General features: G+C 42.5%; 1 protein-coding gene across 1 annotated transcript; it reads left to right on the top strand.

Annotated features, from left to right (window-relative positions):
- The first annotated feature begins 11,849 nt into the window (after positions 1-11,849).
- LOC145789538 (uncharacterized) lies at positions 11,850-12,897 on the top strand. Its single transcript, XM_082866303.1, has 2 exons — positions 11,850-12,053; positions 12,161-12,897. The coding sequence occupies exons 1-2, from the start codon at positions 11,887-11,889 to the stop codon at positions 12,765-12,767; spliced, it is 774 nt and encodes a 257-aa protein (XP_082722429.1). The 5' UTR covers positions 11,850-11,886; the 3' UTR covers positions 12,768-12,897.
- Positions 12,898-14,725: the final 1,828 nt, after the last annotated feature.

Below are 14,725 nucleotides of genomic sequence, written 5' to 3' on the forward strand. Positions count from 1 at the left end.
TGACGCCGACGTGTCAACCGAGGTGCCACGTGTCGTGGTAGTTAGGCCGAGGTGATCTCGGTATGGCCGAGGTTATCTCCGAAGATATCGGAGTCCGAGATTAACGGATAAGGGACAAGAGTCCTAAGACGAAGAGGGGACTCAACCAAGATAAGGATAAAACTCTTAGGGAATTTATCTTTATCTCATGAGGAGTCCAAAGTAAGCACAGAATTGGAATTCATAGAAGTCATACTTCTAGTAGGACTTGGATTGAGTATATTATAAAAGAGAGGCACCCCCATGGGTCTAAGGTATGCAATTTATGTTTTGAGTATTAAGTTTAGCACTTGATTATCTTTGAGAGATATACTGACTTGATCGTCGGAGTGCCCCCGGGTGGAAGAACCACCGCCGGAGCCTTTTCTTTCTGTTACAGGTTGCTGAAGCCATCTATTCTGCCTGTGCTCTCCAGCTGATCACTAAGCAAGCAGTGTGGTCAGATTTTCACCCACACAATTTGGCGCCGTCTGTGGGAATCGAAGAAGAATAGATGGCCAGTGATGGAGAAAGGGAAAACATTGGAGGCAACACTCCTGTTGGGAGTGGCAGACAATAGATCTTGATATTGAAGGAGACAACCACAATACAGAAGCCCGTGACCAGGGTCATAGAGAGAAAGACGTCATCCAGGAGGGCGATACGTCAAAAAGGACAGACCAAGGAAAATACTACAATGAAGATAACCTCCAGGTATGGAGGGACAGGTGCCTACGGAGGGATGAGGAAGTAAAAGAATTGGCGAACAAGTTGGCAGACCTTCAGTCAGTCGTCAACTTCATGATGCAGAATAATGTTATGCGGCCACCATACCCGCTGCAAGATACGCCGATGCCAGCAACCAACACCCAGAAGGACGGAAGAAAAACGATCCCCGAGGTCCCTCAGCATACCAGGAGCGGAAGGCATTCTCACCGGCCTTCCAGGGAAGTCGGACGAGAAGAGCCGAGGCAAGAAGAGTCCCGAAGGACGCACCACATGAAGAATAGAGAGCCCAAAGAACATCGGCATATTCAAGGGCAAGCACTCTGCTTTGACACAACCCATGGAGAAAGATCCAAACGGGCCCACCATGAAGCCGAAAGCAGTATACCAAAAAGACTAAAATCCAAAGACAGCCAAGCTCCAGGGAGGAGCAAAGAAGACCTAAGGGACTACCTCAAAAGGAGACAACAGAATGCTGAAGCCGAGGTAAACTCCCCAGTAAAACCAAAAACAGCCTTCTCGGTGGAACTAGACAAATTCGAACCACCAAAGAGATTCAGTATGCCGAGGTTTCAAATTTATGATGGTAAGTCAGATCCAAACTTTCATGTTGGACTATACCTGAATTCAATGGCATTATATAGCGGGAACGAGCCGTTGCTCTGCAAAGTTTTCCCCTCATCCTTTGGGCAAATTGCATCTGATTGGTTCCATAAATTACCAAAGGGAAGTGTAAAGACATGGGAAGGCCTGGCCGAGATGTTTGTGGCCAGATTCGTGACCAACAAGCTGCAGCCCCTGAGGGTTGATGCTTTGATGGCTCTAAGAATCACCAAGGAAGAAGGCCTTAGGGCCTATGCGAAGAGGTACTACGAGGTGTTCAACCGAATACCCGAATGCAACCAAGAGGTAGCGGTCGTGTCTTTCAAGAACGGCCTGAAAGATGACTGCCCACTACGGAAATCTTTGGCAAAAACATTGCCAAAAAGCATGGAAGAACTCATGGCAAGAATTGAGAAGTACGCCAGAGCCAAAGAAGATACATCGGGAAACAAAGAGGAAAAGCAAGAAAAGGGAAATGGCTCGCCGAAGCGAGGCTGAGGCAACAATGGGCCAACCAAACAAGAAACAGAGTTGAGAAGTAAACAGGCAGTAACGACGGTGTTCCGAATCCCAATCCATAAAGTCCTAGATCAGATTCGAAACCAACCTTATTTCAGGGCTCCGGCAAGAACACCAGGGGAATTCATGGGAAGGAACGTTGGTAGACGTTGTGCCTACCACAATGAAGAAGGGCACCCAACTCAAGGTTGCAGAGCCTTAAAAGCACACTTGGAGGACCTGGTGAGACAAGGCCTTCTGAGGGACCTGGTCGATGAAGCCAGAACAAGGGAAGAACAGGCAAGGTTGCCTCAAGCACCAGCAGCACCGCCTCCCCCAGCACAGCTACCACAAGCAGGGGGACCTAGGGTGGTTAATGTGATCCACTCAAGGATCAACGAAAACGAAGTCAGAGGAGAGACCCGGAGGGTAAGACATTTACAGCATGTCTACCAAGTCGGGGAGAAGAGACATCGGCCAGAAGAATGCCAAGGGCCGATGATCGCCTTTACTGAAGCCGACCTAGAATTAGTCCAACACCCGCATAATGATGCCTTGGTAGTATCCCTCCAGGTTGGGGAGTGCCAAGTGAAACGCATCCTAATAGATCAAGGCAGCTCTTATGACATCATGTATGTCAGATGTTACAAGGAGTTGGGCCTTCACCCTGATGACTTAGAACAATCCAGCGGCCCGATGGTCGGCTTTAATGGAACGCCGACATGGCCACTGGGCGCAACAAGCTTGGAAGTACAAGCCAGCACTAAGAAGATCCAGACGGAATTCCTGGTAATTGACACGCCCTCACCATACAACATCATCTTGGGAAGGCCATGGTTGCATGCAATGGGGGCAGTTCCCTCAACGTTGCATCAACTACTGCGGTTCCCAACAGAGCATGGGATTGAAGAAGTTAGAGGAGATCAACTGCAAGCAAAAAATTGCTCCATGGCAGCAATGAAGTCCACCTGTAGTATACGAGAGCGAAGGAAAGCAGAAGTTGAAGATGAGGACATGGAGGTCCTAGAAGACGTCGGGAAAGAACCAGCCGAAAAGAGCGAAGAGGCGCTAAAAAAAGTTTTCATCCAGGAGGGCAACGAAGAGCGTTTCTTTCTTCTCGGCTCAGGCTTAGCTAGAGAAGAAGAGAGAGAACTGGAAGATTTTTTTGAGGGCAAACATAGAGGTGTTCGCCTAGACACCTTATGAAATGCCAGGCATTAACCCCGAGGTCACTTGCCACAGACTGAATGTCGACAGGTCGGAAAAACCTGTGATTCAACGAGCCAGAAGACCGACGTTAATGCACGTCGAAGCAGTAGAAGAAGAGGTAGACAAACTCCTAAAGGCCAGGGCCATCCGAGAAGTTCAGTACCCAACATGGCTGTCCAACACAGTAGTAGTAAAAAAGAAGAATGGCAAATTGAGGGTTTGTGTAGACTTTACCAGCCTCAACAAAGCCTGCCCCAAAGACAGCTTTCCTCTGCCCAAGATCGACCAACTGGTAGACGCCACTTCAGGACATGAAAGGATGAGTTTTTTAGATGCATACAGAGGGTACCACCAGATTGCCATGTATCCTCCAGACGAGGAGAAGACCGCGTTCATCACCCCTAAAGGCCTGTACTGCTACAAGGTAATGCCTTTTGGGTTGAAAAACGCAAGAGCAACCTATCAGAGGTTAGTGACAAAGATGTTTAAGCACCTGATTGGCAAAACAGTAGAAGTCTACATCGACGATATGGTCGTAAAAACCAAGGAATCAAAGGGTCATCTTGCCGACCTAAAAGAGGTCTTTGACATACTCAAAAGATATCGGCTCCGACTCAACGCCTCAAAGTGCGCCTTTGGAGTTGGATCAGGTAAATTTTTAGGGTATCTGGTAACAAGAAAAGGCATTGAGGCCAGCCCAGACCAAATCAAGGCCATCTTGGACCTACAGAGCCCGACATCGGCAAAGCAAGTTCAAATACTTACTGGAAGGGCCGCAGTCCTAAACAGATTCATCAGCAGAAGCTCAGACAAATGCAGACCCTTCTTCAACCTGGTGAAAAAAGCCACGGACTTCCTATGGACAGAAGAATGTGAAGCCGCGCTAACCGACCTAAAAAAGTACTTGACCACAACTCCAGTTCTTTCCAACCCAGTACCAGGAGAGGAATTGTTTTTGTACTTAGCAGTCTCAGAACACGCAGTCAGTGCAGTGCTAATCCGAGAGGAAAAAGGGGAGCAAAAGGCTGTTTATTATGTAAGTAAAACTTTGGCCGACGCAGAAACAAGGTACCTACCACTAGAAAAATTAATGCTGGCCTTAGTAATGGCTTCAAAGAAGTTGAACCATTACTTTCAGGCACACAAGATTGTGGTCCTAATAGAGCACCCACTGAAGTCCTTATTACAACAAGGAGACTTAACATGAAGGATAGCAAAATGGGCAGTAACCCTGGGCCAGTTTGACCTGGAGTTCAGGCCGAGAACAGCAATAAAGGGCCAAGTTTTGGCCGACTTCGTCGCAGAACTCACACCTGAAGCCATCGCACATCGGGCTCCGTCGAGCCAAGATGAGCATTGTCCCAACAAGCAAAAAGAATCCCAGCAAAAGACAAAAAAGCAAGAGAAGGAGATGCTCAGACCCTGCAGCATCTACATCGGTGACTCATTCAGACTATTCGTCGATGGAAGTTCAAACCGCCAGGGAGCAGGGGCAGGAGTACTGCTAATATCTCCAGATGGAGAAATAGTAGAACAGTCCATCCGTTTGGGGTTCAAAGCCTCAAACAATGAAGCAGAATATGAAGCATTAATTGCAGGGCTAAAGCTGGCAGCAGCAGCAGAAGCAGATGAGGTAATTGTTTTTTGTGATTCACAACTCATTGTTAACCAGTCAACAGGAGAATTTGCAGCCAGGGACGAAAGAATGTCGGCATATGCAAAGGAAGTCGTCAGATTGGCAGCCCTATTTCAGAACTACAGATTACTCCAAGTTAGCCGAGATGATAACACCCACGCCGACGCGTTGGCTAACCTGGCCAGTTCAATTCAAACTGGAAAAACAAGGACAATTATGATCGACTACATGTCGGCCCCGAGCATAGAACAACAGAGCACCGAACAAGAAGCAATGTTCGTGAACTTAGGACCAAGCTGGATGGATGCAATCATTGCATTCCTAAAAGAGGGGAAGCTGTCAGAAGACCATAAGGAAGCACATAAGATCAGACTGAAGTCGGCCAGATTCAGTCTAACAGCAAAAGGCCATCTCTACAGGAGGTCCTTCACTGGGCCGCTTTTAAGGTGCATACACCCTTTGCAGGTTGAAGATTTTCTTTACGAAATTCATGAAAGAATTTGTGGAAGCCATGCTGGGGGCAGATCATTAGCCCACAGGGCCATTACCCAGGGGTATTGGTGGCCCTACATGCAAAAGGATGCCGAAGCCTACGTGAAGAAGTGTGAACAATGCCAAAGGTTTGCACCTTTGATACATCAACCAGCCGCTGACCTGAACCCAGTATCCAGCCCTTGGCCGTTTGCCTAATGGGGCATGGATCTGGTTGGACAACTTCCTCAGGCAACTGGGCAGAGAAAATATTTGTTGGTGGCGACAGACTACTTTACAAAATGGATAGAGGCAGAACCTCTTGCCAAAATCCGAGATATGGACGTCAAGAACTTTATATGGAAAAACATTATCACCAGATTCGGAATCCTAAGAGCAATAGTTTCCGACAACGGAACACAGTTTGACAGCAAACTCATCAAGAACTTTTGTGCAAAATTCAAAATCAAGAATTATTTCTCAACACCAAGTTTTCCTCAAAGCAATGGGCAAGCAGAGGTGTCCAACAAAGTAATTCTAGATGGAATAAAGAAGAGACTGCAAGCAGCAAAAGGAAAGTGGGTAGACGAATTGCCTAACGTACTTTGGGCATATCGGACTACGCCGAGAAGATCAACAGGAGAATCCCCCTTTGCCATGGCTTATGGCACAGAAGCAGTCATCCCATTGGAGATCGGCATCCCAGGGATCAGAACCCAGGGAGTAGAGAATGGCACCAATGACATACTCTTAGCCCGAAATCTGGATTTGCTGGAAGAACGAAGAGAGAAAGCTGCAATTCAACTTGCAATATACCAGCAACAGCTTGCCAGAGCTTACAACAAGAAGGTCAATCCAAGAGATTTTCAAGTCGGCGACCTAGTCCTGAGAAAAGTCGTCGGGAACAAGAAGGATCCCAGGGAAGACAAGCTTGGCCCAAACTGGGAAGGACCCTACAGAATTACTTCAGTATTAGGCAATGGAGCTTATCGGCTTGAGGACAATGAGGGCAAAGCATTGCCCAGACCTTGGAATACTTGTAATTTGAAATTTTTCTATCATTAGATGTGCATCATTTTTTGGCCGATATCATCAATAAATTCTTTTCAGAATTATTTCAACACATATGATTGATAAAGTTATGCATTAATGTTTATTGAAGACATAATTAATGTGAACCCAAGTCAAACTCAGGTTCACATTGGGGGCAAAGAAAAGGCAGAGATTATTCCTTAATTCACTTGTTGAAATTTGTAGCAATTTACAAGTTGAAATTAAGCTGATTCCTTATCTTCACTTGTTGAAATTTGTAGCAATTTACAAGTTGAAGTTAAGCCGAGATTATTCCTTAATTCGCTTGTTGAAATTTGTAGCAATTTACAAGTTGGAATTAAGCTGATTCCTTATCTTCACTTGTTGAAATTTGTAGCAATTTACAAGTTGAAGTTAAGCCGAGATTATTCCTTAATTCGCTTGTTGAAATTTGTAGCAATTTACAAATTGGAATTAAGCTGATTCCTTATCTTCACTTGTTGAAATTTGTAGCAATTTACAAGTTGAAGTTAAGCCGAGATTATTCCTTAATTCACTTGTTGAAATTTGTAGCAATTTACAAGTTGAAATTAAGCTGATTCCTTATCTTCACTTGTTGAAATTTGTAGCAATTTACAAGTTGATGTTAAGCCGAGATTATTCCTTAATTCACTTGTTGAAATTTGTAGCAATTTACAAGTTGGAATTAAGCTGATTCCTTATCTTCACTTGTTGAAATTTGTAGCAATTTACAAGTTGAAGTTAAGCCGATGTTATTGCTTAAAGCAATATGTGGGTTGCTTCACCCTAAGGAAGATGCTTAACACCTGTTGAAATTTGTAGCAATTCACAAGTTTATGTTAAGCCGACATATGATCACCCGCAGAGGTATACAGAAATTTACAGGTTGAAGTCAAGGCTAAGTATATTGTTTAAACACTTGTTGAAATTTGTAGCAATTTACAAGTAGGTTAGATCGAGATCACTGTTTAATACTTGTTGAAACTTGAGAAGAAGCTTGCAAAGTTTACATTGAGTAGTATATGTTTTATACTTGTTAAAATTTATGCAAGGTTTGCAGGTCAGCATCTTGCCGAAGAAAAAGTTTTGTAGTTATACCCGAGGTATGTAACCCCGAGAAGATTGCACAAAGGAAAATTTCTACGTATAGAACTATGACGGAAACAATCAACAGAACATCACAAGATTAAAAACATCTGTAAAAGGAACAGTTGCAGTTACATATTGAAAAAGTTGCGTCGGCCATAAGAAGAAGTTTTACATTGTCCAGAAATTAAAAGAGAATACAGAGTGCAAAGTGCAGAAAAAGAAGAAAAAAGTACAAAAGGCATTTTAAATCAAGACTCTTCAGTATTAGCAGCTGCAGGGACTGGGACCTCGGACGATTCTGGCAGAACCTCGTCGGCCACTTTTTTCGCTTGTATCTCGGCATCAATCTCTGCTAATGTATTCTCAACACTTCTTTCTACCAAGAGAAGGTCGGACGATAGCTGCCCAATAACAATTTCCTTGGCTGCCTCCTCAACCTCATCACCCTCCTCATCCAAGGTTAAGTCCATAACCTGTTCAGATGGAGGAGGGGACTTGGCTTCGGCGGCATCCTTGGGTTTTCTCACCAAGGCTTCTTCATGGATCTCCTTATCTTCATCCTCGGCATCAGCCTCAGACTCTGATTCGCCTTCAGGTGGAGGTGGGGGAAATGGTAAAGGAATAGCGTCGGCCCGGCGCAATGGCGAGTCAGCGGGAAGATCAAGCTTCTTTATCAGGGCCATCCAGCCAAGGGAAAATCCCCTGTTGCATGCCTGCCTGACTTGAAGTTTATAGTCCTCAGTGACATCAGCCATGCCCTGTGCATAGGCCTTTTCGTCGGCCTCTTTGACTTCGGCCTCTTTGGTGGACAGGGCTTGCTGGAGCTCTTTCTCCGCTTGGGCCTTCTTAGCCTCGGCCTCTCTTTTCTCGGCCTCAGTAACTTTTTTGACGGCCTCAGTGGATTCAGCCTTCTCAAGAGCTAAAGTTTGGGCTTTAGTTGCAGCCTCGGCCTGATCCTCCAGTTTTTTCATTTTTGATTCAAGGGTCTTTATCTCCTTCTTCAGAGAGGACGTCTCCCTCTTCATATCAACCAATCTTTGACGATTTTCAAAAGATTGCATTGAAAATGAATGGGCATGTTGGATAGCCTAAAGAAAAAACAGAAGTATTAGAAAATATTCTCAGTAAGAAACAGAAGAAAAAAATCACAAGTGCAAACAGGAACACTTACTTGAACGGAGTGTTGGAGCATGAGAGCGTAATTCTCATACTCACTGAGCTTAGCATTTCGCTCCAAGTCCTTCGGAAAGAGAAGAGCAGTGCTGATGGCGACACCAACGTTGATATCGTCGGCACTTTCGCTGGCCATAATAGGCCTATCCTCCAGAGTTAGTTGAGGGGCCCATGGAACGTCAGGCTTCTTGGACGTCGAGGTCGTCGCAGACGATGACCTCGGCTTTTTTGATTGTGTAGACCCTGAGGGTTGGGCCTCAGCAGACCTCTTGGTGGAAGCAGAGGTTGATTTTTTGCTTTCTGCCAGCTGAGAAATAGGCAAAGCATCCTCAGCTTCGGCATCAGTAGCCTTGGCCTTGGGCTGAGCCTTTTTTACTCTTTTCGGCTTTGGTGGGAGCATCGCATGCGTTGGTTCAGCATCGGCGTCGGTTGGAAGGTCGGCAAGAAGATCTTGAGCAACAGGCCTTGGACGAAACATCTCGGCAGTCTTCACAAGTCTTCGTCGACGTTTACGTTCTGGAATTGGTATTAAGTAGGGGGCCGAAGTAGATGGCAAATCAACTGGGTCAGAAGTAGATCCTTCGTCTGCCCGTGATATGGTAGCAGTGGAAGGAGTTGTGGCAGAAGGTGGAGAAAGACTTTTTTTCTTCCTTCTTGGGATATCGGGTAAAGTGGATTTATATGTAGGGATGAAGTTTAGTAACAGTGGGGCTTTTCGTTTATGGATTGGAAGGTTAAGGAGTTTTTTCAGATCTGTTCCTGGGAAGAAGGATTGACGGAAATTTTTCGGTGGCTGATGAAGATCTGCAGAACAAAGAAACAGACGTCAGAAACAGAAAATATTAAAAGCTTAAATAAAGACAACTGAGTGTTGGCTCAGGGCTCTTACCCTTGCCCTCTTTTACTGATCGAGGAAGAGGGTAGAGGTGGACATCTTCATCTGGACCAAATTTCCAATTTCCCGAAGCAATAACAAAGTCATCCCCAGCCCCCTTGTTAGAGTCTGGGAGGTCGGCTACAATTTTGTACTTGGTAGACCTCGGCTTAAGGTAATAAACAAAGCCCCTTTCCTTCAGGTTGAGGGGGCACATTGTATAACAGTACTGAAGGTCGGCCAGGGTGATCCTAAGATTCTCTTGCCTAGCTAAAGCTATAATACCGTTAATCACCCTATAGGAGTTGATAGTAAGTTGCATGGGGTTCAGTTTGTAGAAATAAAGAACTTCACGAAACAGGGGATCAAGTGGAAGCCGAAGTCCACATTCAGTGAAGGCTACTATAGGAAAGGGCATCGTATGGTCTGTGGGCATAATGGTATCATTATCCCCAGCTAGCTTAAGGTGAACATCGGCTGGGATAGAGAATTCCTGCCTAAAGTATTCGAGTTTTGTTGGAGTATTAACCCTATGCCTCCACATACCCATTATGTCAACTTAAACAAAGGAAGAATGTATTACAGAAAATGGGCGTTCAAAGAAGGGTTGCAAGAACCTCAGCAAAGACCTAGGGAGGGACTGACAAGGCTTGTTTCAGTTTTTCCTAAAAGATTAAAGGTTCTACACGCAAATCCCAGGCCAAAGAAATATAAAGAGCAAAATTGAAGGCACAGATCTGGAACAGATACAAAACAAAACAGGAAAACAATGGCAAAGTTTCAGATTCAAGAACAACCATGGGCTATCAGAAACACGTAGAATACAAAGGGTTAAAGGTCAAGAATTATGGCAAGAAAAGTGGTGAAATAATGCAAGAATTCAAGATATAGCTACGATTCGAGATACAAACAAATCCAAGACTTTGAACGAAGCAATAATGACAACAGGCAGACGAAAGCACATAAAGAGAACTAAAAGTAAAAGGAGCAGAATCTTACCAGAACAGATGAAGCCGAAGCAGTATTCGCCGAAATCAGATATCGGTTGTGACGGCAAAGAAAGCTTCGCAAGAATAGAAGATTAAAGACAGTTGCAGAAGGGAGATGGAAGCAATGACAGATTCGAAGAAAAAAAGGGGGGTTTCAGAGAGAGAAAGCAAGAAATCAGAATGCAAAAAGTAAAGAAAGGAAAGAATGGAAAGAGAAGTTTTTATCAAAAACTTGAAACGGCGGCAAAAATAGGGCATTTATTATGCCTGGAGCAACGCACGCGTCAGACGGCGCAGACGGATGAAAAGACAGCCTTAAGGCGCGTCGCAGGAACGAGCCAATAAAAACAAAACACGTGAAAGGAACGGTTAGATATGCATGACAGCTCATGCACGTGATGGAGTACATTTGAATTCTTGTTCTCAGAAGCGAACACATCGGCTTGGAAAAGAGTTATCTCGGCCAAACAGGTTTCTTGGCCACAGTTCAGAAAGAAATATCAATATAGGTTCCATCACCTCAGAATGCCGAGGTAATAGAACCTAGGGGGCAGTTGTGGGGATATATTTTCTAAATACCAACACATGGCATAGTGACGCCGACGTGTCAGCCGAGGTGCCACGTGTCGTGGTAGTTAGGCCGAGGTGATCTCGGTATGGCCGAGGTTATCTCCGAAGATATCGAAGTCCGAGATTAACGGATAAGGGACAAGAGTCCTAAGACGAAGAAGGGACTCAACCAAGATAAGGATAAAACTCTTAGGGAATTTATCTTTATCTCATGAGGAGTCCAAAGTAAGCACAGAATTGGAATTCATAGAAGTCATACTTCTAGTAGGACTTGGATTGAGTATATTATAAAAGAGAGGCACCCCCATGGGTCTAAGGTATGCAATTTATGTTTTGAGTATTAAGTTTAGCACTTGATTATCTTTGAGAGATATACTGACTTGATCGTCGGAGTGCCCCCGGGTGGAAGAACCACCGCCGGAGCCTTTTCTTTCTGTTACAGGTTGTTGAAGCCATCTATTCTGCCTGTGCTCTCCAGCTGATCACTAAGCAAGCAGTGTGGTCAGATTTTCACCCACACAGTTCACACATTGAATCTTGCTCTTAAGAACATTTGTGCTCCAAAGGAAACAGGGGGTACTGCTTTTGCTTATGATGAATGTCACTGGATCACACTTTGTGTTGATGATGTGATGTTTATCAAAAACTTCATCATGAACCATTCCATGCGGCTAGCTATTTTCAATGAATTTGTACCCTTGAAGTTGCTTGCTATTGCAGATACACGTTTCGCATCTGCCATTATCATGCTCAAAAGGTTTAAACTTATAAAGCGTGGCCTCCAATCAATGGTTATTAGTGACCAGTGGGTTTCTTACAAAGAAGACGATGTTGGGAAAGCCGCATCTATGAAGGAAAAATTATTGAATGATGTGTGGTGGGATAAGATCGATTATATTTTAACTTTTACATTGCCTATCTATAAGATGCTTAGGTTTTGTGACACTGACAAACCATGCCTTCACTTAGTCTATGAAATGTGGGACACCATGATTGAAAAGGTGAAGGCAAGCATCTTTAGGCATGAAAGGAAGCTAGATCATGAGGAATCAATCTTTTATTCCGTTGTGCACAATATACTAGTTGAAAGGTGGTCCAAAAGTAACACTCCTCTTCATTGCCTTGCACATTCTTTGAATCCAAGGTAATAGCTTAATTCATACTCTTACTAATTACATTTCTTTGTTGACATTTGTCTTTTAATATAAATAACATAATTTAATTTTAAAACTTTCTAATGTTGTAATCTAGGTATTATAGTTCAACGTGGCTTGATGAAAATCCCAATCGTGTCCCTCCTCATAGGGATGAAGAAATTTCAAGTATGAGAAACAAGTGCTTCAAGAAATACTTTCCAAATTTAGAGGAGAGACGGGTTGTAAATATGGAACATGCCAAGTTTTCAGGAGGTGTGGATATGTTTGGAGATTTTGACTCAAAAATTGATAGAGGAGTATTGGATCCACTTATTTGGTGGTTTACACATGGGTCTCCTGCTCCTATGCTTCAATCTTTAGCATTAAAATTGGTTGGCCAGCCATGTTCCTCATCATGCTGTGAAAGGAATTGGAGCACCTACTCCTTTATTCACTCCATGAAAAGAAAAAAAATGACACCACAACGTGCTGAAGATTTGGTTTTTGTGCACAACAATCTTCGTCTCCTATCAAGGAGAAGTCGACAGTACATTGAAGGAGAATCCAAGTTATGGGGTGTTGGTGGAGATGCTTTTGATTCATTGGAGGGTGCAGGCTTACTTGAAATTGCAAGCCTTTCTCTTGATGAACCAGATATGGAAGCTGTGATATTCACTGATGAAGGGGAACAAGTTGAACCTATTGATGTTGAAGACTCTTAGTTCATAGGAATCTCTCTTTTTTTATCAAGTTGTCTTTTGTTTTAAGTTTTATTTTTATGTATGCTACATTACTAAAAATTGTTGAAGTTTTATTTTATGTATGTTACATTACTAAAAATTGTTGAAGTTTTATTTTTATGTATGCTACATTACTAAAAATTGTGAAAAAAAATATTTTTTTTGAACGTATCCCCGCCGTATCCGTATCTACTTTTTCAAATTTTACCGTATCGTCGTATCTGTATTGTATCGTACCCGTATCCTGTATCCGTATCCGTGCTTCCTAGCTGGTGATTAGTGCATTTTTCTCTATTTGGCTTTTTCTTTTTTTTTAAAAAAAAAAAAACGAACTTATTTGTTCCCTGTGCTTTTCTTATACTTTGTGAATGAAAGAGAGGAAAGCAATGGACAAGAAAACATATTGTTTCTTGATGGGATTAGAGTTTTTTCTGCGATTGTCAGGACTTGACTTCTTGATTATAAGCAGAAACATTAGTAATCTATAAAATATATATGTGCAGACTACTCTCTCTCTCTCTCTCTCTCTCTCTCTCTCTTGATTTCTTCTCTTCTCTTCCATTGTGCTGTGACAACATCCCTTTGGATGAAGGATGTGATGGTTTTGGGGCTCTTGCATCGATTCAATATTGTGCGTAGGACCATCTTTGCTGCGGTAGGGAAACATGGGGTACTGGAATCATGTTTTTGTTTGATGCCCGTTAGAGGGGTTCCAAAAATGTCTGCAATAGAGTAAATAGCTCTACAAATGAATGGATTGGATCTACTTGGAAAATGAAAAGATTTGTACAAGTTATACATTTGGTCACCACTTTGTGAAAAATAGTTAGGCACGAATATGTTAGATACCTGTGACTCAATTGGTGAAATAATCTCTCCCAAAAAGCATTTTTTTTTTACCGATGCACAAAGAAAATAGTTTGTTGTTTGAGGAAACAGAAACTAGCATTAGACTTCAAAGGGAGATTTCTGTCCCTGGAGAAATATTGTGGAAAACATGGCCTATGTAAAGTAGTCTGAAGAGATGCAATTGTAGTTCAATTTTTGTTGCCTTCTGAGTTGTTTGAAATACCTAACTGATCAATGTTTCATGGAACTCAATGGATTACTTGGACATGTTACAGTTGGAAGAATCACAGCAATAAAAATGTTAAAAATCTTGGAATCAACATGGCTTTTGTTCGTTATTATAGCGTCAAATGTGGGTCAGCCAAGGTTACTATGCAGGGTATAACTGAGACAGGCAAGATGCGATGAGTGGAAAATCAATATCTTGGGACAAGTTTATTTGGTGTCCTAATTTTATTTTTATTGATTAAAATAGTAAGATATAACACTTTTGTAAAAGTGTTGCTTTTTAGACAATAACTTAATGAGCATCATGCGATAAATAGTGTAGACCGTACTTTAAAACCCCCAAATAATCAAACAAAAATGTTTTAGACCACTAGTGTAGACCATACTTTAAAACCTCCAAATACCCAAACAAAAATGCTTTATACCACTAATTAGTGGTGACTCTAATGATGTGACAGTAGATCCCACCCACTGCCACATGTATTTTGTGCCTCATTTTTTTTTTTTTTTTTCAATTGCCACCTCACTGGTGATGGTATTAGTGATGATAAATTAGTGGTCTATAGCATTACTCATAGCCAAAACAATAACTTTTTTTTCAACTATATTGTTTTCAGTGAATTTTTTTAAATTATGTCAAAAAATTACTTTCTAGGTTCAGGATCTAAATAGTAAAAAATTCACCTTCCCAAAAAAAAAAAACTTACTTGAAACAAAAAGAAAACCAAAAAAAAAAAAATCTTTTAAAACTTGTTTTGTAAGTCTTTCTTAATTTGGATCAATCTAGTCTAATATGGACCTAAAAAAGAAAGTTAAATAACTAAAAACGAAAAAAAGGCAACAAAAAATTACTGAAAAAGCAA

This window comes from Camellia sinensis, chromosome 4, assembly GCF_055761805.1.
Source record: "Camellia sinensis isolate YWXY chromosome 4, ASM5576180v1, whole genome shotgun sequence".
Lineage (NCBI taxonomy): Eukaryota > Viridiplantae > Streptophyta > Magnoliopsida > Ericales > Theaceae > Camellia > Camellia sinensis.